General features: G+C 38.8%; 1 protein-coding gene across 3 annotated transcripts in view; it reads right to left on the reverse strand.

Annotated features, from left to right (window-relative positions):
• Positions 1-567: 567 nt before the first annotated feature.
• RAD18 (RAD18 E3 ubiquitin protein ligase) overlaps positions 568-22770 on the reverse strand; it is an 85010-nt gene continuing 62807 nt past the window's right edge. Inside the window, exons 12-14 of one of the 3 annotated variants that reach the window (XM_030927294.1) lie at positions 12717-12779; positions 4629-4774; positions 568-697 (exon numbers count right to left, since the gene is read on the reverse strand). In XM_030927294.1, the coding sequence (XP_030783154.1) occupies positions 4672-4774; positions 12717-12779 (166 nt within the window). In that variant the 3' untranslated portion in view covers positions 568-697; positions 4629-4671. Of the gene's footprint in view, positions 698-3175; positions 4775-12716; positions 12780-22770 lie in introns of those variants that run through there. The other 2 variants (XM_010369903.2, XM_030927303.1) reach the window with 2 other exon arrangements.

The raw sequence follows: 22770 nt of genomic DNA on the forward strand, positions 1-22770 counted from the left end.
ATTCTATTAAAAGCTAAGGTCCCAATAATTCTAGCTCCGAGAATATAATCTAAGGCAGTAATCATATAGATGGAAAAAACTATATGCACCATGATGCCTTCTAAATTATTTGTAATTGGAGAAAACTGGAAGTAACCTAAATGTCCAAGAGTAGAATGTCTGTGCAAAATGGCACAAGATCCGGATGGATTGTTATACAATCATTAAATAGAATTGATTATGCACTGTGGAATCTATCTGTGACAAATTAAAGTACTGTGTGTGTGTGTGTGTGTGTGTGTGTGTGTGTGTGTGTGTGTATGTGTGTGTGTGTTTATGGAGGTGATCCTGGATAGGTGATACGAAATTCTGACTTGTCCAGCTTCTCTTGATACTATTGGGAAGTTGGCAGACACACAGGCACTTACTAGCATGAGCTGACTTCCATAATTTTACGCTAATATTTTGTATTTTAGAACCAAAGGAGTCAGAAGATGCACACATCAGTTCCTGGGTGTCCATTCGTGCTGCCAGAAGAAAATACCACAGACTGGGTAATTTATAGACAATATAAATTTATTTCTCACAGGTATGGAGGCTGGGAAGTCCAAGATCAAGGCACTGGCAGATTCCAGATTCAGCGTCTGGTGAAGACTGCTCTCTACTTCCAAGATGGCGCGTTGTTGCTGAGTCCTCCAGAGGGAACGAAGACTGTGTCCTCATGTGGCGGAAGGGATGGGAGGAAACAAAACCACTCCCTCAACCCCTTTTAGAAGGACCGTGACCCCATCTATAAGGGCTCTGCCCTCACAACTTAATCATGTCCTAAAGTTCCCACCTCTTGTTAAGTTTCAACACATGAATTTTGGGGGAGACAAGGATAAGGAAAGAACATGGTGATTAACACTGTCCCGCTAGACTGATTTTCAAGCTTTCTATGGCAAGAGTTTATAGGCAAAAACAAAATCCCTCCACTGCATGTTTGATAGTGCCATGAACCTCTCTTTTGTTGCACTCATCACAGTTGTACATTAATCTATATAATTACTTAATGCTCATCTTCCCTTCTGGTCTACAAGCTCCATCAGGGCAGGACCTGTCTTTGTTTTTGCATATTACTTGACATATAGTCCTAATAGTTGAAGGAAGGAAGGAGAGGAAGAGAAGAAAGGAAAGAAAGGTAAGGGGAAAGAAGAAAAAAAAAAGGGTGGGAGGAGAGAAAGAAGAAAGAGTGAAAGGGGAAGAGAGAAGAAGCAAATTTTTGCACAGGACGCTGTGGTCCGGGTGACAGTAAGGACACTAGCAAACCGGGAAAGCACACTCCCATTTCCACTTGGAACACAGCAAGGCCAAGAGACTGAAATGGACAGGAAGGCAGGGCTGCCCTAGCACATGCTGGGGCTGTATCGGGGATGGCGTCCTAGGCAAGGTAGGACTTTCCAGCAGGACCAGCCGCAGTGCACATGACAGAGCAGCAGTAAGGAGGGCAGATGCTGGTAGAAGTCTGTCAGGGGAGCAGCAACATATGCAAGCATGGACTTGTGTCTGTATTCTGAATATCTGAACCTGGGGATACCCAGAAATACACAGAAGGAATGGAGAAATGCCCCCTTTAAGGTCTCAGTGCAGGTAGGTCAGTATCATGGGTGTTAATATAAATACTTGTTTACAGCCTCAGATAGTTGTTCTTAAGGATGTCTAAAAAACAGACTGAAAACCAAAAAAAAAATTTTTGAAATGGTAAAAAAATGTAATGGTTGTGGTTTTCCTTCTTATGTTCATACTTTTATAATATGTACATAACAGAAGTGTTTCTCATTTGAATCACTGCTACTTTCTTTTATCGGATGCGAAGAAGTTTGAAATTCACTGTTTCTGTTTTTTTTTTTCCCCCAGTTCTAGCCTTCTCTATTTTGTCTATCCCTGTTGACATATCAGTCTTTACCATACGATTTTGTTTTTAAAGGCACACCTCCCTATATTATATACATGGTCTTACATGTATGAATTCTTTCATTAGGTCGAAAAAAACCAAGTATAGAGGATGAAAGGGTGGCTTGGCATACTAGGCCATCTAAAATGCATCCAGCAGCTCACCTGCACCCCTACAAACCATAAGCATCACTGCCATTCTGAGCTGACGTTGATGGGAGATGTTATAACTTTGAGGGGAGTGAGGAGGTAGAAAGAGTTAATAACCAGTGAATTACTGTAAGTTTGGTGAGAACTGTATTTTCACAAAAGGTGAATTTTAGAACCAGAAGTTTATCAGTTTCAATTCTGGATCTACCACTTACTCTAAGTTCCTTAATATTTGTCAGATAGATATAAACATGTATGTCTTTCAATGTATGAATATTAAACATATGCTAAGTGCTAACAGATAGTGCTCAACAAAAGCTCTTTAGACCTTATTTTTCAGGTAGACTTGGGAGTTCCTTTACATTACAGGTTTCTCAATCTTGGCACAACTGACATTTTAGACTGGATAATTCTTTACTGTGGAGTGTTTTGGGCTAAAGTGTGCCCCCCAACCCCTGCCACTAAATATGTTGGAAGTCTTAACTGTCAGTATCTCAGAGTGTGACGGTATTTAGAGATAGGGTCCTCTATCTAAAAAAGAGGTAACTAAAGTAAAATGAGGCCATATGCATGGGCCCTGATCCAATGACTGCTGTCCCTATAAGAAATCAGGACACCAGTCCTGCACAGTCATGTGCACACAGAGAAAAGACCATGCAAGGACACCGGGAGAAGGCCACTGTCTGGAAGCCAAGGAGAGAGGCCGAAGAAGAAACCCTACTGATCTTGGACTTCCAGCCTCTAGAATTGTTGTTTAAGCTTCCCAGTCTGTAGTATTGTGTGATGGCAGCCCTAGCAAGCTAACACGTGAGGGTTGGATGTTCAGCACCATCCCTGGCCTCCACCCATTGATACTGGTAGTACCCCTCACCACCCTCCACCTCCAAAAGTGTCTCCACACATTGCCAGCTGTCTCCTGGGGGGCAAAATCTTTCTGCCCACCCCACTGGGAACCACTGTTCTAGCTGATCTTTGGCCACCTTTGTATTCCCAGTGTCAGCACAGTGACAGATACATAACTAAGAAGATAACTAAATATTTGCTGAATGAACTCATGTGCCTGCTTTCCCAGTCTTGGATCTCACCATTCCCTCACAAACTCCTTTTGCTGCAATTAAAGTAGTAATTACTTCCAGTTTAATGTACAGACTGTGTAATTTGTCATGAAACAAGCAGTTTTCATTTTGACATAATTTCTGACAACTCAGTGACATAAATATATTCACGTGAGCCCCTATTTTGTTTGACATGCTCACTTACCTCACATCAGTTCTGCTGACGGATTTGGTAAGTGGTGCTTTTAGTTTCCTTAATGCACCATGAAGGATTTCAAGCAAATGAAATTATTATGACAAATTTTTCTATAGTCATTTCTAACACAAGGAACTCATAAAGAAATCAAATGTCTGGACTTCACTGTGAAAACACTAAACTCTCAGCCATAATGAGACTCCGCACATTATCAGAAACCCCAAAGCACATCAAAAAGCCAAGGTCAACGGAGACAGTCTTTGGAAAGGGGAGGTCATAAATGTTGAACCTGGCAAATCATAAATTTCTTGTCTTAACATTGCCGCATTTGCTGTCATCTCATTTGAAAGATGTGTTTGGGTTGGGTGGTGGCAGAGGGGTGGGAGTTGGGGAATGCTGGCTCTGAAATGCCAGAGAGGCATTATGAACTCCGGAAGCATCTGGCTACTGGTAGACATTTTACACAGAGATAGCAATTTCTGACCAATCCATTTCAATGATTTCTAACCCATACTCAGCTATCCAGAGGATCCTGTTTTAAGAATACTATTGTAAACTGATACACTCTATTCATTTACAAAATTCATTCATTGTATATTTTTTTGTTTAATAGCTTGGATTCAGTGTTACAGATTTGATTGACCCAAGTGAAAAAATACACTAATCATTTTTAAGTGCTATTTCAGAAGAATATGTGCAATGTTTCTAAGTTATTGTGACTTTCTGACTGTTGTGGCTTTAAATTATAATACTAATATCTTACTCTGAGAAATGTATAAGACACAGGTCTAACAAACAACTACATTAACCTCGGGCAACAACTATCATGGAGCTGCTGTAATACAGGCATGGTGGCGGCCTGCATTGGTACTTACACACACCAAGGATGTGAACTGACATCCTGCCTTTCCAAAATCATAAACATTTAACTCAACTGTTTCTTGTAATAAAGAGGTTGAAAGAATCCTTTTGTGAGGTTAGATTCTCCATGGAAGAGAAGGAGAATGGCCTAAGAACATTCTGAAATTTAGATATCAAACCAAATCATACCAAACCAAACCAAATCCCTCTGCCAAAGTGCCAAAGAGTCTGCCTACTCTGCAAAGCTGGTGCCTGTGCAAAACATATTTTTAGTATTTTTAGATAGAGATGTTTTAGAGGAAGGAGGCAACTGACCAAGTAAGGATATTTTGTAGTATTTTTCCCCTCTGGAAAAGCAGAAAAGAATGAACATCAGCTAACCAAAATATTTAGAATTTAGCATCTTTCCTTGGGCATTTATAAACAGGAAATCTGTCTGCGGCAACCAAAAGTACCTTATTCTAATCACTGCGTTTGAAAAGTCAGCAAAAGCCCACACTAATTCCTATTACGCTTGTTTCTTGGTTCAATCTCAGCACTTTCAGCGGCTCTTGTGCGGCGATTCTGTCTTGGACTTATTTCTGTGTCTTGAAGATCGTTTCTGAAGATAGAAAAAAGAAATGGCATCTTAGAAAGTAATGATTATTATTCTACAGCAGTTTCTAGTTTACAAGTGTTTCCACACGTATTATTTCATTAAAACCTCGAAATAACCCTCTATTCTGTGAATTCATAATTGTTATTATTAGTATTTCCACTTTATGAATTAGTGAATTAGCAAGGATTACAGATAGTCCCTTTTGCTGAATTAAAATTTAGGAGTTTTATGCTTCTGTTTTGCATGTAGAGGACTGGAAAAAAAAAGGCAAACAAAAAGCTGCTCCCATCCTAACAAGAAAAAGCCAGGCAGTCTAACAAAATCTTTATTCTTCTTGATCCTTCAGAGACCTGAGGTTGTAAAGGAACTAAGAAAGCAAAATTCCAAAGAAAAATATTCCCCTCCAAAGATGGGCCACACGTCTCTCACTTTTGGCAGAGTGTTGGAGAACGGGGTGGCTACCATACAAACAGGGAAGAAGAATCAGCTAAGATTTTCCTAATTTCTTAAGTACAGGCTAGTACTGCGGGCCACTGACACAAGGAGTGTCTGCACACACTTGCCAGCTCTTTTCCACGAGCCTCCGTCAGGTGCTCACAAGAAGACTGGGAGCAGGGAAGGAGAATGGAGAGGAGCCACTTCAGTGGCTACTGGGGACAAGAAGAAGTCCTGCCTGCTTTCTTGAATGCTTCTCTCCCAGGAAGCATAAGCTTTTCAATTGCTGAGGGAAACATAGGAAACTCACCCTGGGGCTCTGGCAAAGACCCATGGCCTCTGGGGAAGGAACAGAGGTGAAATCAGTCTGCCTCAAGGGGAGGCATATGACCTCATTTGCAGGAACGCAGGCAAAGATTCACTGTGCCAGGGGAAATGTAGAAACTAAAACCTCTACCTTACAGGAGGGGCAGAAAATCATCTCCAGTGATGACCTTACACTGACATCAAGCAGAGGTTTGGTCAAGGTAGCCTGATACCATGGGAGGAGGCAGAAGTGCTGAGAAAGGCCCATCCCTAAGCACACAGGGCCTACCTAAGACTCAGGCTGGACTGAGATAACAGTGAACCCTGGCTGTTTCCCACCATGCGCCTAGCACCAAGCAATAAGCAGGAGCAGGAAATGGTTGAGGGAGAGATACGAACATGGTGAAGATATGTCCCTATGGGGTGCAGGCAAGTAAGCATGACTGAAAGGAAAATGGGAGTAAAATCAGTGAGACAAACCCTCTGGCAATCCAGCCCCAACACTAAGCAGAAGTCAAAGCAGCCATCTGCTAGAGTAACTTGAAGTGGATGCACTGAAGGTCACATTAGTCACTAGGAAACTCCAATCCAGGTCAACTCTGAATTACCTGGCTCAACTCCCAACACTAATGACCCAATAGAAGGAAGCCCATTTCTAGGCACAAACACTGTTGACCTCAGTCCCTATGGTCCTTCACTGTATGGCCAGCATTCAAAAAGTATGATACACAATAATGCAAGGGAAAAAACCCATTTTGAGATGGAAATTCCTTCAATAGGCTTTAAGTGTAATACATAAAGTTGATAAAAAGACTTAGTGAACTTGAAGATATGTCAATAAAAACCATCCAGATTAAGATACAAAGAGAAAAAGGAGTGAGGGGGTGCATATAGAATAGAGCAGCCAGAACTGTGAGACAATAAAAATGGCATAATATGTGTATAACTGGAATGCCTGGAAGAAAGGAGAGAAAGAACTGTGGAAAATAAGTATGTAAAAACACATGGCTGTGCATTTTCTAAAAATTTGAAACACATCAAATCAAGATCAAAGTTGGTCAAAGAACCCCAATCATGATAAATACCAAAAATAAACAACCAACAAATAAGATCTCTCCAGGATTTGTTGTTGTTGCTGTTTGCTATTATTGTTTAGTAACTTTTCTAAACCAATCCTATAAATATGTATTCTTCGTTGTGTATGGCAACTAAAAGTGTCTGCTTGATTAGCTTTGTAGTCCACTAATGATTGAACAGTTCCTTAGACCTCTGGAACCAGTATCATACAGAAACTCTTAGCAAAACCAGTCTTTGCTGAAGGGCTCTGTGTGCATGCTGGGGCATGCAATCAACATTCACTCAACACTCAGTGGACAACTCTGCCTTAGCCTCTACTTCCTGCTTGCACACAGCCTCATGGTTAACCAGGGGTGAAAGCTTAGTGCTTCCTTAGGTCTTTCCTAAGCATGCACAGAAGCTCTATGAATGAGAGTGACCCTCTAGATTCCCAGTAATATTTTACAGCTGTTCAAAACCCCCATGGAAATCTTACTCTTCAGCTTTTACTATTAGGCTTTTTGGTTAGCATATCGTTTGCCCCAATTGTTATGCACCACCTCAGACAGCTACAAAGCTAGTCAAACGTCTCTAACTGCATTCAACAAACACCCTTAAAGAAAAGGCTTTTTGAAGTGAGCAAGCTCCAAGTCAGGTAAAGTAAAGATAGTCTTGGCAAGTAAAGTCTTCCAGGGAACCATTAGATAGGCTAAGTAAAAATTCTCCAGGAATGTGGCTTTAAAGGGGCTCCAACCCCACTCTGCCTTCTCTGCAGGCTATCAGCCTCCTGCTCCTCACCATGATTGCAGACTGTTGGCTTCCAAGGCCACAGAGGAACTAGAGAGAGAAGGATGAGAACAAAGCCAGATGAATCACCACAAAACTCACTGTTCTCACTGAGATTCAGACATTTTTCTTGAATAAATGCCCCCTAAAGTGCTGCTGCCTTCGGTTAATGTTCAGAGTTTTCCAAAAAGTTGGATCTGACAATTTTTGCAGTTTTTTTATTGCATTTATGGAGCAGAGAATTTCCACCATCTTTGGTATCACTCTTATCATTTTTACTTTTTTTCATGTTTTAGTTTATGTTCTTAAAAATCTCTCAACTTTTACCATGTCAAATTTTTTATCTTAATGTTTTATTATCATTTACTTATTTGACTTCTGATTATTTTTAAGGCTTAAATTTTAGTGGAATGTTCCTCCTTACTTTTAACTTCTATTTTATTGCTCTTTATTCTCATACCTTGTTTTTAATAATCCTTTAACATTTTTCAGTAATATTTTCTTTCCATGTTTCCCCTCTTTGATTTGCCTTTATGATAGCTGGCAACAGACACAGCTATTGAGGTAGTGGAAGAAGTCATCTATACTTCCACTTCCTTAGGAGGGGAGTTCCTGGCAAGGAGTATTTCAGTGGTACTCCCAGAACAATTCTCTAAAACACCTCATCCCCTAAGATGCAAGAATCCTAATAGAATAACCCAAGCCATATTTTTTTCCATGCATATAACGCATTGACTTACTAGAATAACACTTAATAAGATCTCACAGGTGCAGCAGGTTTTTAAATTCTTGGTCTACAGCAGGTATTACTAACGAATTTCTTTTCGTAAAATTTGACAATAGCACGTTAGCCAGATGGGAGGATATTCCTGGGGAGGGCCACAGTGAGGCACCTACCGTTAAAGTACTGAATCTATCTACTGTTAAAGTACTGAATCTATTGAAGGCAAAAACATGCCTTAGGAGATCCAGCCATTCATTATTAACCTGCTTCCAATATACATTATTTCCAGGATGACCTACTTTCCTTCTTGGTAGGTCCATAGAAAGAATCTCCTGGTGTGTGGCTCTCCTTGCCTCATGTTGATTATAGAGAGAGTGGTCAGATCAAGGACCACTGTAAACAGGCCTGAGTTTCCTTTTATTCATTTTTTTAAACACGGGATTCACTGTTTTCCTGCTGCAAGTACTCTCAATTACAGTAATTGTATCATTTAACAAACATGACAGGCTCATAAGTACATGCAAACAACTTCTCATGGGTTTAAGATGAAATGTAGACTATTAATAGAGAAAATAATTCTTCCTTTTCCGATTTTGTAAGAGAAAGTTATTTTCTAAAATTTTCTTTTAAAGGCACAATGAGATAGACACAAAGAGTTAGCAAGGTTTTTAAGTGGTGTTAGCTTAAAAACCAAATTTACAAATTTGGAAAGGAGCCTTTATTTCTTATAAACAATTATAGCCTGTAAGGTGACCACTCCGACAAGGCTGAGAAGTAACTCCGGCAGAGCCCAAAAGACAGGTACTGTAAGGGAGAGGAAGAGGGAAAAGGGATTTATGGTGAATGTGTGGACCAAACATACATATTCAACAGGTTACAGGAGGAGCTATGATTATTCATAAAGGGGGGTTCTAATGCAAGTCCTAATGCATGCATGCATGTTACACACAACCCATGTTCATTCTGGGGTGGAGACTCAATATTTAAATACATTACAATTAGGCCTTATATGTCAAAAGGTCTTTTTAGGACACAAAGGCACCCAACCGCTCAGCCACTATAAAACTGGCCAGAACCAGTCCATGATCAGTGGTCTCTTATCAGGAGAAAGTTACTGAAATCAGTCTCTTGTCAAACCAATGCTGTAGTTATAGCTTGTGGAACAGAGGGTCAGTTAGTCAGCTTCCGGCAGTAGATGTGCTACAATTGTTTTAATATTGTTTATCTCAAGGCCAGTACTTGTTTAGCTGCTAGAGAAAAAGAAAAGCCTTGTAGCAATTAGAATATAATTACTCTTTAAGTGTGGGGTGATTTACTTAACCCTTGTCTCGCATGGCCTTAAGTCCTGTCTATAATTTGGTATTTTATTGCCACAAAAAAATATGTTCTGTCAGTCCTATGATCTCTATTCTAACATTAATGTTGGCCAGTTGTTATGTCTACACTGCAAAAGGGGAGCAGGTATAATAGCCTTAGCTCCTGTCTATAATTTGGTATTTTATTGCCACAAAAAAATATGTTCTGTCAGTCCTATGATCTCTATTCTAACATTAATGTTGGCCAGTTGTTATGTCTACACTGCAAAAGGGAGGAGGTATGATGAGGCAAGTCTGACCTCCTGTGCTGTCATGGCCAGGGACTGTTTTTAAGGTTTCTATGGGTCCCCTTGGCCAACAGGGGAGTCTGTTCAGTCAGCTGATGGCTTAAAATTTTATTTTTAGTTTACAGTGGCGATCCTTATTCATTCACAGGTTCCTGAAGCCAAGTAAGAACATAGAATCTACTAGTGAATACATTCAAATCCCATAAACACTGATTGACTGACTGACTGCCAGACACATTCATTCATTCACATATTTATTGGGTGCCTATGCTGGGCTGCCCAGACATAGTGCTAGGTGCTAGGGATTTAAAATCCAGTGTACTTACTCACTAGAAAGGGTGAGAGTGCTGCTGGAGTAAAATCAGGGGCTTCTGAACACAGTATGAAGAAAGGAATGTCAACTGCTATCTAGATGAAGAAAGGGGAAAGGGCAATTTGGACAGAAGCAGCAGCGTGTGCAAAGGCCAGGGGCAAGGCGGCATAATCATGAGGCAACTGCGAGTGGTTCAGCTTGGCAGCTTGGCTGAAGCCACAGTCATGTCTCTAGGACCTGTGAGTATAATGAAACTTGTTTTCCTGAGCCTCTCTTGTGTCTCTTCTTGTGGCCACACCTGACTGATCATCTCATAAAAGAATACAAAATGTAGATATAAGACCCCAAGACCAGTTTGTAGAAAATAAGTTTCCTGCTGCTTACGAAAACACTGCTTTATATGGAGCCATGTGTTGCTAACGAAACCTCTAAATCATTTGTGGAATTAAGAGAATGTGTTGGAACTGATATGGTATGTTCCAGGACTAATATCTCAAATATGCCACTTGTGGTACTACAAAAAAAAATGCCTATAAGCTTAAGATGGGTATTTGTAGAACTGCAACATTTTGTTGAAAAGTAAAGCTCTGGAGGCTTTTCCTGATTCTGCTTTTAAAACTACATCACAGCATAAGTTCTTCCTTAGAAGGAACTGAGGCTGTTTATTCTATATTCTGCTGAAATCAGGAGGCCTGGATTCTGATCCTGGTGGTATCACTAACCAGTCCTCGGACCTTGACCAAGGGTCAGTTTACCTCTCTGGAGCCCAGCTTCCTTCTCTATAAAACAAATGGGTGGGGCTAAACGAGCTGTTGTATCTTTCCTCTTTAAAAAGTGAAATGATGGGATTTGTTTTCTAAGTGCTTTCTGGTAGTAATGACTTGAAGAAATTATCATTATCGCTGGGCACGGTGGCTCAAGCCTGTAATCCCAGCACTTTGGGAGGCCGAGACGGGCGGATCACGAGGTCAGGAGATCGAGACCATCCTGGCTAACACGGTAAAACCCCGTCTCTACTAAAAATACAAAAAAAAACCTAGCCGGGCGAGGTGGTGGGCGCCTGTAGTCCCAGCTACTCCGGAGGCTGAGGCAGGAGAATGGCGTAAAACCCGGGAGGCGGAGCTTGTAGTGAGCTGAGATCCGGCCACTGCACTCCATGCACTCCAGCCCGGGCGACAGAGCAAGACTCCGTCTCAAAAAAAAAAAAAAGAAAGAAAGAAATTATCATTATCAAGAACAGGCTTGGGCTCAGGAACACTAGTGTCAGGGTTAGTTCAGCATGAAGAGGTACAAGAGGAAAGTAATTAGCTAAGGAGTTGCCTCCTCTCCCAGAACTCAAAGTTAAATAATGCTTAGGTGAGAGACAGTAATGCAGCCAAAATCTCAAACTTACATAAAATGCTACTGCTTGAACCACCACGTATTTCATAATAAACCCATGTGTCCCCTGGATACACCATACTTTTCCACTCTCCCAGTGATTCAGCTATGAAACGACAAAATGTCAACTGCACAGCAAACCTCTCCTCCTCTGGAAAGATAGTGGAGTTTAATGGTTGAGGATGCTGACTTTTGACAATTAGGTTAGAATCTCATCTCCATCACTTATTACTTATTGCTATATGACCTTGGGCTGGAGACTTACCCCTTTTAGCCTCAGTTTCCTCACTGTAAAACAGGGATAACAGTATATAATAGTGCTATATTTAAATGAGATCACACATGTATTTACTATGAGTTAGGCTCATGCTGACATTGGGGTTAAAATGCCTAACTTATAGACCAGTAGGAGTGATGGGCAAACAAACAATCATACAAATGTGCTGGGATGGACACAGTGCCGTAAGCGCCTACAGTAGGAGGACTGGATCCAGGAAGAACCTGAGCTGGTGAGTAGGGGTGTAAACTAGATGAAAAAATAAAGAACACTCTGGGTAGAGGACAAGTTCAAAGGCTCTGTGGTGGGAGAGAGCTTTTCATGCAGGAGGACCTAAGACGTCTATATGATGAAGCAGAGAGAATATGAATATGAAGTAAATAATAAGAGATGAGTCTGGAGAAAGAGATCCAATCATTTAGCACTTTTTAGGCATATTAAAGAGTCCCTTCTTGAACCTAAAACAAACAAGAGGCCATTCAAGACTTTTAGAGCAGAGGGATGAGTAACAGTGATCAGATTTGCACTTTGAAAAGATGGCTCTAGCTGCATTGTGGCAATTACATAAGATTATAATACCATGTTTTTACTGTACCTTTTCTAGGTTTAGATACACTAACAGGTACCATTGCGTTACAAATGCCTAACTGTAACACGCTGTACAGGTTTGTAGCCTAGGAGCAATATGCTATATACCCTAGAGCCCAGCTGTATGGTGGGCTATACCATCTAGGTAAGTATACTCTGATGTTCCCACAACAATGAAATCACATTTCTCAGGATGTATCCCCATTGTTAAGTGATACATGAGTGTATTAATTGCCCATAGGAACAATTTATCCATACAGAAATAACATCTGATACATAACTGCAGTTATATAGGATTCCATTTCTTAGCAGAAATATATAGAAACAAGTAGTAAACCGAAAATCTTTATCTTGCACGTGGATTACTACTCCTTCAAACCAGAAAGCACAAATATCATTTTGTTTGAAAATCAGCTACATAGAAGCATAATTTCTCAGGTCAAAGTGCACGTTTATTTCATGATTATGAGAACTCACTTATGTGATGCTTCCCAGGCTTCCTCTTCTTCTAAAAGATCTCTTATGATGTCTGAACTGGAACTAAAAGGATATGTACATCAGTATTGACAGACAATAAGAAGACTGTATTGTCCCATTTATATAAAATTTTAGAAAAAACAAATGAGTCTATAGTGAAAGAAAGCAAACAAATGGTTACCAGTGAGAGAAAGGAGGGAGAGTGGGGGTGGGCAAGGAAAGAGAGAGCCAAATGTAGTTTCCATTAGGAGAGGGGGAGCAAAGGCCAAAAGCACTGAAGAACACTGAGGCACATTTTACCAACTTTAGTATTTTCCACTAGCCAGGGAGGCTGAGATTCCCTGCCACCCCTACTTCAACAGAAGTTGTTCTAAATCCTTCTATTTACAAGACCCCAGCTCCTGCTACTCCTTACCTCAGAGAGAACTACTCCAATTTTAAACAAAGCTGAAGCTGTTTTAACCCAACCTTTTCATACCCTTCTCTCTACTCCAGTGTCATCCATTCTTCTTTACCTGATGTGCTTAAGGTACGGTTTCTCAAGCTTTTAAAACTATCATCTTCCTAAGGAGTCTTTTTACACATTTCCCCCTAACCCCATGACATTTTAGTACCACAAATATGATGTCTATTTGTTCATGTGTTCTGTGTGTATGTGTATATGTATGTGTATGTATAAAGCACGGATGTGTGTGTGTGTGTGTGTGTGTGTGTGTATGTATCTGTGTTTTATGCATATACAGAGTAACCTTTTTACCCACTCCCTACCCCCATGAAAAACAAAATTCCACCCTTTGGGGGTGATACTGCTCCTACTGAAAACCCATGAGTTAGGGAAATGGGAGCAGGGGAGGATCATGTAGTTCTGGGGCCTGGCAGGGGTCACAGAGCTGGAGAAAGAGTAAAGTCAGCTTCTTGCCAACACTGCCCCGGCCCCCCGCCCCATGCTCCACAACACACACAATGCTTTTTAAACAGGAAGGTTATGAAGCATCTCTACTAGTCCAGCTAAGAAAGGAGGATGGCCAAGTCTGTCAACTAACGTAGTAAAGTCTGTGATCAATTTACCTAGGGGTTTTCAAATCATCAGCACAAATCACTGATTTGTTAAAGTAAAATATTTGCAGTATACTAATGACATAAACCTAAGAGGTTTTTGTTATGCTACCGCAGTGAAAACAGATGGTAGAGGTGGTTTACAAAAAACACATCTCAGAAGTTGCCTGCAATCTCCTCTTCCTCTTCGACTTCAATGTCACTGCCCAGCCAGGCTCACAGCTCCCTGGTGTCTTCAATTCCCATTACCTTTCCTTCTACCCCACCTCAGGCACTCACCTGAATGACAACTAGATCACTAAATGGACTGATACAAAATCTGGGAGGTTCAGAATTTTATCTAAAATGAAGTTTCAGGATTATCTGCTATATCTGCTGTTTCAATTCTAGTCACCACTAAAAAATAGAGTTGATGCTAATACAATTAAAATACCAGAGAGAACTACTCATTCCTTTTTAAAGTAATGTACTTATTACTATATCTGCTCAAAAACCACATTCCTAAAATTAAACATAGTTTCACAAATAGGATTTTACAAAAAGACACTTAGGTATAACAGTCAGTGTTACTAAAATTATCACTCTCAGATCGCTTCCCTGTGGATAAAAGCAATTAATATTTTTGAAGTCTTAGTCATTTTAATATGCCTTGAAGATCAAAAATTCCTTTAATATTCTTTCAAGACATCTAAAAAATCCTCCAAAGGAGAAAATTAATTACTCATTCTGATATTTCTGGGGTCAGAGCATATACAAGCCTACACAACTACAGCTTTGAAGTCTAGAACAAGGAACTTTTTCAGAGTAGACTTCAGCTTGTCTACTATTTGGTCTTGAAACATTCTGGAAAGCCGTGCTTCCAGAAGCTGGATGAACATAAGGTTTGGTACATGAACGTTACAGCTGCTCTGTGGAAGGGCATTCAAATGGCACTCTCTGATGTCCCCACTGGTCCAGGCTACAGTGGATATTAATATATAGATTACATACGAGAAAGACTCACTGGCAAAGATTCAAAATTGAATCTTGAATTCGATGGAATTCCAAACCTTGGTCCAGGAAGATGTTAATAGTTTTATTTAGAACACCTGAAATTAATTTTTCACACCTTTTAGTCAGCTTTGAGCCTTATTTTCAGGTCAAAGTTGCAGAAATGTAAGCTAATTCTGTGTGTGTGCATGCACACACACATGCACACCTTGGTCAAGCAGGTTTTCCAGTAATATCTCACTCTTGTCATTCTCTGACTGAAAGTAGCAAAGCTTCTTCAGCAAAGGAAAACACTATCTTCACACATTCCTTTTGTAGCATCTTATTTCATTCTACTAGTAAAGAATTTACTTCTGAAGCTGAAAAGTAAGATGTCAAACACCTCTGGCAAATGTATGACTGATGTTAGAGAAAAAACCCACAGATTTCAGTGTCAGACAAAGTTAAGTTGAGGTCCCATTTCTGTTACTTACTGTGTAATTTTGGGCAAGTTACTTAACTTTCCTCTGTGTCGATATCCTCAAGTATAAAATCAGGATAATGATACAGGTATTCCCTGCGGTTTTTTAAAAGCTTATTCAATATAACACACTAAATGTTTAGCATAGAGCTTGGTACGTAGTAAATGTTCAACAAATGTCAGTTCCATTTTCGTGAAACAGATTTGGGTCTGAATTATCTGAATAATTGCCTCAGCACCAAGCTACAATTTGTCGGAGAAAACCTGATGATTATGTGCTCTATTTTAATCTTTGATTTCCACTGTTTCTATGACACCAGGGTGCAAATTCATCAGAACCGGCATGGCAGGTACACAGGGTACTGTGGGGTAGGAAAAAACGCAAACATCTGCTATAAAAATCCTGTGGATTAAGGATTACTTACAAGTGGAATTTTTCTATTATCTAGTAGTTACCCCCGCCCCCGCCATTTCTTCCCTTAATTGTGGCATTAATATGAACGTGGTTGAGTATATCCAGTTTAAAACAATAACTCTTTAAGGGTAGATCACTGGAGGATCAATGCAGGATGACATGCCGACCAGACAATGGTACTTAAATAAATTCTATCAGCTACCATGAATCTTTCCTTGAACCCCTATTTTTAGTAATCTGTTCTGTAAGATGAACAATAGTTTATAAGCCAAATATTTTAGCAGTTGGCTGACTACATATTAGAATAGTAAAGTTCCAGTTTCCAAAAAACTCATTCAATTATGACAATGACAAAAATTAACATGTTCTGAGCAACTACCTCTACAAGCCACAGTGATAATTACTTTGTATACATTAGCTTTTTTTTTTTTTTTTTTTTTTTGAGACAGGGTGTTTCTCTGTCACTCAGGCTGGAATGTAGTGGTACAATCACAGCTCACTGCAGCCTCAACCTCCTGGGCTCAAGGAATCTTCCCACCACAGTCTCCTGAGTAGTTACAGGTACATACCACCATGTCTGGCTAATTTTTAAATATTTTGTAGAGATGGCATCTCCCTATGTTGCCCAGGCTGGTTTCAAACTCCTAGGCTCAAGTGATCCTCCCACCTTGCTTGGCCTCTCAAAGTGCTGGGATTACAGGTGTTGAGCCACCACATCCAGCCTTCACATTAGCTTTAATTCACAGAAGTACCCTAAGTTTTCTCCCCATTTGACAACGGTTGAGAGAAATTAAAGTAGAAAAACAGGAATGGGAATGCAAAACTCATCTTCTTTTGCCACACTGTGCTGCTTCAACAGTGGTAGCAGAAAAATCAAATGCTATTGATTTTACCAGAGTTAAGAATACCTCCCTCTCCTGCCTATTTATCAATAAGGTGTTTATCACACAATCATCAACAAAGTTCTGGAAAAAACAAGGCTAAGAGTTTCACTGCTCTCCACTAGAACTAAAAAAAGATAAAATGAAGAGAGCTCCAGATAAGAGAAAATAATAAAAATAACTTAATGCATGCAAAATCCTTAATAAGAGATGAAACCAAGCAACAATAAGTTTATGTTCTATTTACAAAGCATTCACAATATATGATCATCTAATTTGCTTTGTAGACTCATCCAGGGAAGTTAGAGGGACAAACAAACAAAAAAAGCTATTCCATTTTATCAATGAGGAAACTGAAACTCTGGGAGATTAATTTAAAATCCCACGTGCCAGGCACCTTTCCAGAGTCATAAAGCCAATGGCTGAGCTATCCTCCCACAAGGAAACAAAGAAGACTGACTGCTAGGTACATGCATCTCAAGGAGTCATACACATTTCAAGGACTTCATGTTACAGTATCTTGGACTAAGATAAGATACATTCCCCTAAAACAAATGTTCCATTCATCCAAAAGATGGTCTGTCTCATGCACCACACCCAGTTTAAGCTCTTTCTTTTCTTTTCTTTTTTTTTTTTGAGATGGAGTCTCGCTCTGTCGCCCAGGCTGGAATACAGTGGCGCAGTATTGGCTCACAGCAACCTCCGCCTCCCAGGTTCAAGCAATTCTGCTGCCTCAGCCTCCTGAGTAGCTGGGATTACAGGCACATGCCACCACGCCTGGCTAATTTTTGAATTTTTAGTAAAAGCCAGGTTTCACCATGTTGGCCAGGCTGGTCTTCCTGACTTCAGGTGATCCACCTGCCTCGGCCTCCCAAAGTGCTAGGACTACAGGTGTGAGCCACTGTGTCCGGCCTAAGCTCTTTGAAAAATGCAAAAGATACTGAAGAACTATTTCGTGTTCCCACATTTTCTCTAGAAACTTCCAACAAAAAACAACTCACCACCTGAAACAGAATGAACCATTTAGCTTTCAGGGTATTCTAAAGTTCATTAAATTCACTGAATGTCACATTTAACAGTTATAAAATGAAATATAATGTCAACCTTCCAATAGCAATTATGAAGATTTTAAAAAATACAAAGCCATCATTGACTTACAGTAAGATACTTCCAACTTAGGATATTGTTCCACTAGTTTGATGTTTTTTTTTCTCAATTTGACCAGAAACATAAACACTTATTTAGTAATTTTTCTAGTAATTCCAATACCCTCTAAATTACAAAATCTCATTAATATATTTGTCTTCCTTATTGCCTACTCCACCAAACTTCATTAACCAATTTATGATGACGATTAACACTGATGAGATGATTTCCAAAACTTTAAAGAGTAAGGTTTAAACGGTACTTGCTTTTTGTTTGTTTGTTTGTTTGTTTAAAGAAGATTAATATATTTACATGGTTCCAAATCAAACGACATAAAAGATGTATACTGAGCTGGCCCACTTCCTCCTTTGTTCCCATCCAACCTGTTTTCTCTTGTCTCCAACATGAAATCACTTTCATTAGTTTGTTGTGTATTCTTCTAGTGTTTCTTTATGCAAAGCCAAACAAATATAAGTATTCTTCCCCCTTTTAGAAAAGAGGTCACATGCTATACATGCTGTTCTGAACACTGAACTTTTCCATTATCCAGGAATCCTAGTTGAAATGCTGATTTTAAAATGTTTAGATCTAGTCCTAAGAAACAACCTGCAAAAATTCTCTCCTGCTATAGCCAAATCTGTTTACTCTTTTCTGATCACCCCAACCCACACAGTTCCTGTACCCTCACATCTTTCACAAGCAAATCAAGTGAACTAACCCAAGCCCATCTGGGCATGCTGTTTTCTGGATCCTAAAACCCCCAGAACCAGAGTTTTCTGTCCAGGAGACATTTGGAACTCTTATTTTCAGAAGAACAAATTCTAAATCTGAAAAACTTGTATTTAATATGTATACTGATAATTTTTAACTTTAAAAACATGATAGATTCTACTCTGAAAAATAGCACTGGACTGACTTTTTCTTCCATTATCCTCCAAGGTTCTGGAGTTACATGAAAACAGTGGAGTGGGGAAACTCATAAACCTGTAACTTTAATATGTCACCTGTTCATTTAACTTTTAATCTGGCCTCAGTGCCTTCTGAGATTTGGAGAACAGCAAAAACAAGCAGGAGAAAGCATTATATCTGAATTCAGAAAACTGGCTTTACCATTCATTAGGATCATGAGATTAAGTCACTTAATTTCTTTTTCAACTGACTCAATCATTGCCTTACCTGCCCCGAAACAGGGGTGCTTCAAATGCTCTTGCTGTCCTTTCTACTACAGAAGCACCATGAGCCTATTTGTCCATGTATGTCCCACCTATTCAACTGTTCAATGGTGTGTTCATATATTAAAAGCAAAGCTTCCTAATTCGTGTGTACTCCACCTCCCCCACAGGGCAGTTGGACACCAGGCATTAATCCCTAGCCCACAGTGAGATGTAGGGTGGCTGAAACCCATGGCAACATCATCTCTTTATCCTGGCATGCCACAGAAGTACTATCATTTGCTATGTGTGCTGAAGAAAAGGGTTAGGAAACATTGTATTAAAGATAGTAGAAAAAGAGAGAGAGAGAATGCATTCCTTTTAAGTCAATCACTTTAAATTCTTATAAAAAGTAAAGTGCTATTTTTTTTAAGGAAAAAAAATATAAGAACATTAGGTTAGTTCCAAATATTGGAGTTCTCTTGGATCTCTACAAAAATTCAAGTTTAAAAGAGAATTAAACATTTGTGCTTACATTTAACTTACAAACTTAAGAAACAAAAGATTATCCGCTCTGAGAGTCTAATGCAAGGGAAAATTCTTTTAATCAGCAAAATATCCACTGCTACAACTAGACACTAAACCAAACTCTGAAGTTAAACGGGCAGGGAAACAAAATAAGGATGCTTCATTCTGTTTTTATTCTTTCAACTGTCAGCAGTATAAATGATACAAATAAAAATCAAATAATAAAATACAGGGGGATAATAGAAATCGCTTACAACACTGAACCCCACAAGGAAAAATGAAGTAAAAGACAGGCAACATCCCCAAAATGAAAATTTCCTCTACCACTTAAGCTTTGATTTGATTACAAGCTTCCTTGATAACAGAAACTGAGGGGTTGAGTATGAAGCTGGTGAGGAGACTGGCATGTCTTCAGCAGAGCAAGGCCAAATCTATGTAATACACTCATTAATCCACCCTGAGAGTGCCCAGTTGGACCAGATAAATAAATACCACATATTCCTAGTATGTTATGATTCTACTAAAGGAATTGGGTCTTGACTGGTGGTCCCTTCTAACTTTGAATCTTTTCCTAATTTCTATGGTATTAGTTACCCAAATCAAATGGGTGTCTCTCTTGACTAAGTTTCAGAGTCATTAAATAACACTGGCACTAAGCAATGATTCACAATACTTTGTGACAGTCTTCTGTCAGGCTACCACCAACCAGTATTATAAGCCACTTTATGAGTTTCCAACTAGATGATATAAATTATGTTTGAAGTGATTAAGGTCAGGGACCTTAATCACAAAATTGAAGATAACATTGATGGCAAGATGAAGCATTATTTTATCTGCCACTAAAAGACAAAAAATTGAGGCCAACTTAACTATGATACAATATTTCATTTTCACTTAGAATTTTTAATTGGTACATATCCAGAGAGTTAAATTTAGGTAGACATAGGTTTTTACTTTATGCCATTGTTGTACATATATTTTTAAAAACTGAGTTAAATTGGCTAAAGTATTCCTAAATTGTCTTCATATTCAGACCCCAATTCTACTTCATCATATTTTGACTCAGCATCTCTGATAACTGAGTTTTTCCCACAAAAACTCATCCTCTGCACCACCAAGGAGGTGCAGCATTTCTCAGATGTACTAGACTATTGTTTCCAGGAATTTGATCTAAAACACTGACATCCATTTTGCAAACTGAACTCATAATTTTCTTTGTTTCCTCAATCACATTGCATGTGTTAGAAGATAAGCAGTTTCTGTTAAAGGAGAAGTGTCTGACAAATTGACACTTGATATACCTTAGCAATATTCTTTTGCATTAGTCATGCTGAACAGAATTAGTTATGCTGTTATTGCTTTGAAATTTCTTCCATTTATTCCAAGGGATTTGGCCATTTCTCTTGCCTTCAGTCTGTCATGTAACAAATAGGCAATTCTTTACACACATAATGTAACATGTCTTCATATACTTGTGGGTATCTTTCTTTCCTAGATCCTAGTAAGGCACTTGACTGTTTTTCAAGAAAACACAAAATTCAGATCATTCACCCAATGATGAACATTACCTCCCTAACATCAAACTTAAATCTTGCTGCTATTTTTGTGCTTTTCTTCATGCATAATAACTTTTCTGGTTTCATTATTTTGTTGAAGACATATTATGTGACTAACTAATGGAATGCCAATAATACATGTAACCCAACCCAATGATGATACCATGAAGTGCTGTGACGTACACCCATTGGCAAATACCTCATGACTACAACCAGGCCGTCAGCAATTTTAAGTTATTGCTGATTATAAGACATATCACAATTTCAGATATTAAAATGTAAAACTGAAAACGTATGTCTTAAAATGAATAAAATGAGGGCTGTGAAAGCACTTCTAAATGCCCAATCATTTAACTTGGTTACCTCTGTAAAGAAAAAAAAAAAAGTTTTTAATAAAAAATGTCCAGACATAAGTCCTAATTTCCTGAATTAGGAAGAAAATTTAGTTGATTTGTTTTATGAAGGTATAACAATCATATATTTATCAATGACTCTCACATCTATTATCTCATTTCATTTTCCCAACAGATCTGAGACATAAGATATTTTAATGTGCTTCTCTAAGATACATGGAAATGGACTTCAAAAGACTGAATCAAAAATAACCCGGCAGAACTTGATCTGTAAGCCATCAACTTAAAGCCAACTACTTTTCCTGCTACCCCATAGCTGCTTCCTGCTGTATGCTCACTCTTTGACAATATACTCTTGAATCAGTTGCCAAGTGGTCTGTCCTGATATTAAACCAACACCATTATTTAAGGTCCATTTCTCTCTCACTTTCCCTTTAGCCTTAGTTTCTAGGTCTTATACAAGAAATAGACTCCACCTTTTAAGCTTAAAGATCTTAGGATTGATAAAACAGCAGAATGATTCAGAAACAGATATAAAAGAGAACCCAAATAAAATAAAAAATGTAAAGATTACCATACTTAATATTTACAATGAGTAAATATTTAGTATATTAGTACAATTTAAGACATGAGTACTAGAGGAGACACTGCCCACTTTCTCAAAGCAAGTCTAGTAAATCCTTACATACCATCACTAAAGCTAAGCTTCCACAGTGTGCAAGCAAACTTGGTGATTTTTTTCCTTGTTAAAATTGCAACTGGAAACAACTCAAATGTCCATCAACTAACAAATGAGTAAATAAAATGTATATCCATAAAATTAAATATTTGACAATAAAAAGTAATATAGTACTGAAACATGTACAACACAGATGAGCTCTGAGAGCAAACTAAGTGAAAGAAGCTAATCTCAAAAGACTACATATTGTATGATTCCATTTACATAAAATGTCCACAAGAGTCAAATATATAGAGACATAAAGAAGATCAGTGGTTGTCTAGGCCTTGGAGCAGGAGGTTTGGGAAGAAATGGAGAGTAACTGCTAATGGGTGCAGCATTTCTCTGTGGGGTGATAAAAATGTTATAAAATTGTGATGATGGCTGTACAACTCTGTGAATATACTAAATACCACTGAATTGTACTCTTAAATAGTTAACTGTGTGCTATATGAATTGTATCTCAATAAAACTGCTAAAATATGTAATTAGTGTGTACTTCCACTGAGCCATGTACGTGTGTGTGCATGCAGAAATATGTACATATATTACCAACTAAGTATAATGTGAAGTAGAATATAAGTGCTTACATTTTTAAAAATTATTGGATGGTTTGGTTCCTGCTAAACTGCTGTGTCTAGAATAGTGCCTGGAACACAATACATACTTGCTGAATGGCTGAGTGTAATAGTGTAATGTGAGACCCTGTTATGGACAGAGAACAAAAGTTAATCTAGCATCACTATACTTACGTTTGGTTGCTAACAAAAGGATCACTTCACAATGTAGTATAAGGATAC

The sequence above is a fragment of the Rhinopithecus roxellana genome, chromosome 1 (genome assembly GCF_007565055.1).
Source record: "Rhinopithecus roxellana isolate Shanxi Qingling chromosome 1, ASM756505v1, whole genome shotgun sequence".
NCBI lineage: Eukaryota > Metazoa > Chordata > Mammalia > Primates > Cercopithecidae > Rhinopithecus > Rhinopithecus roxellana.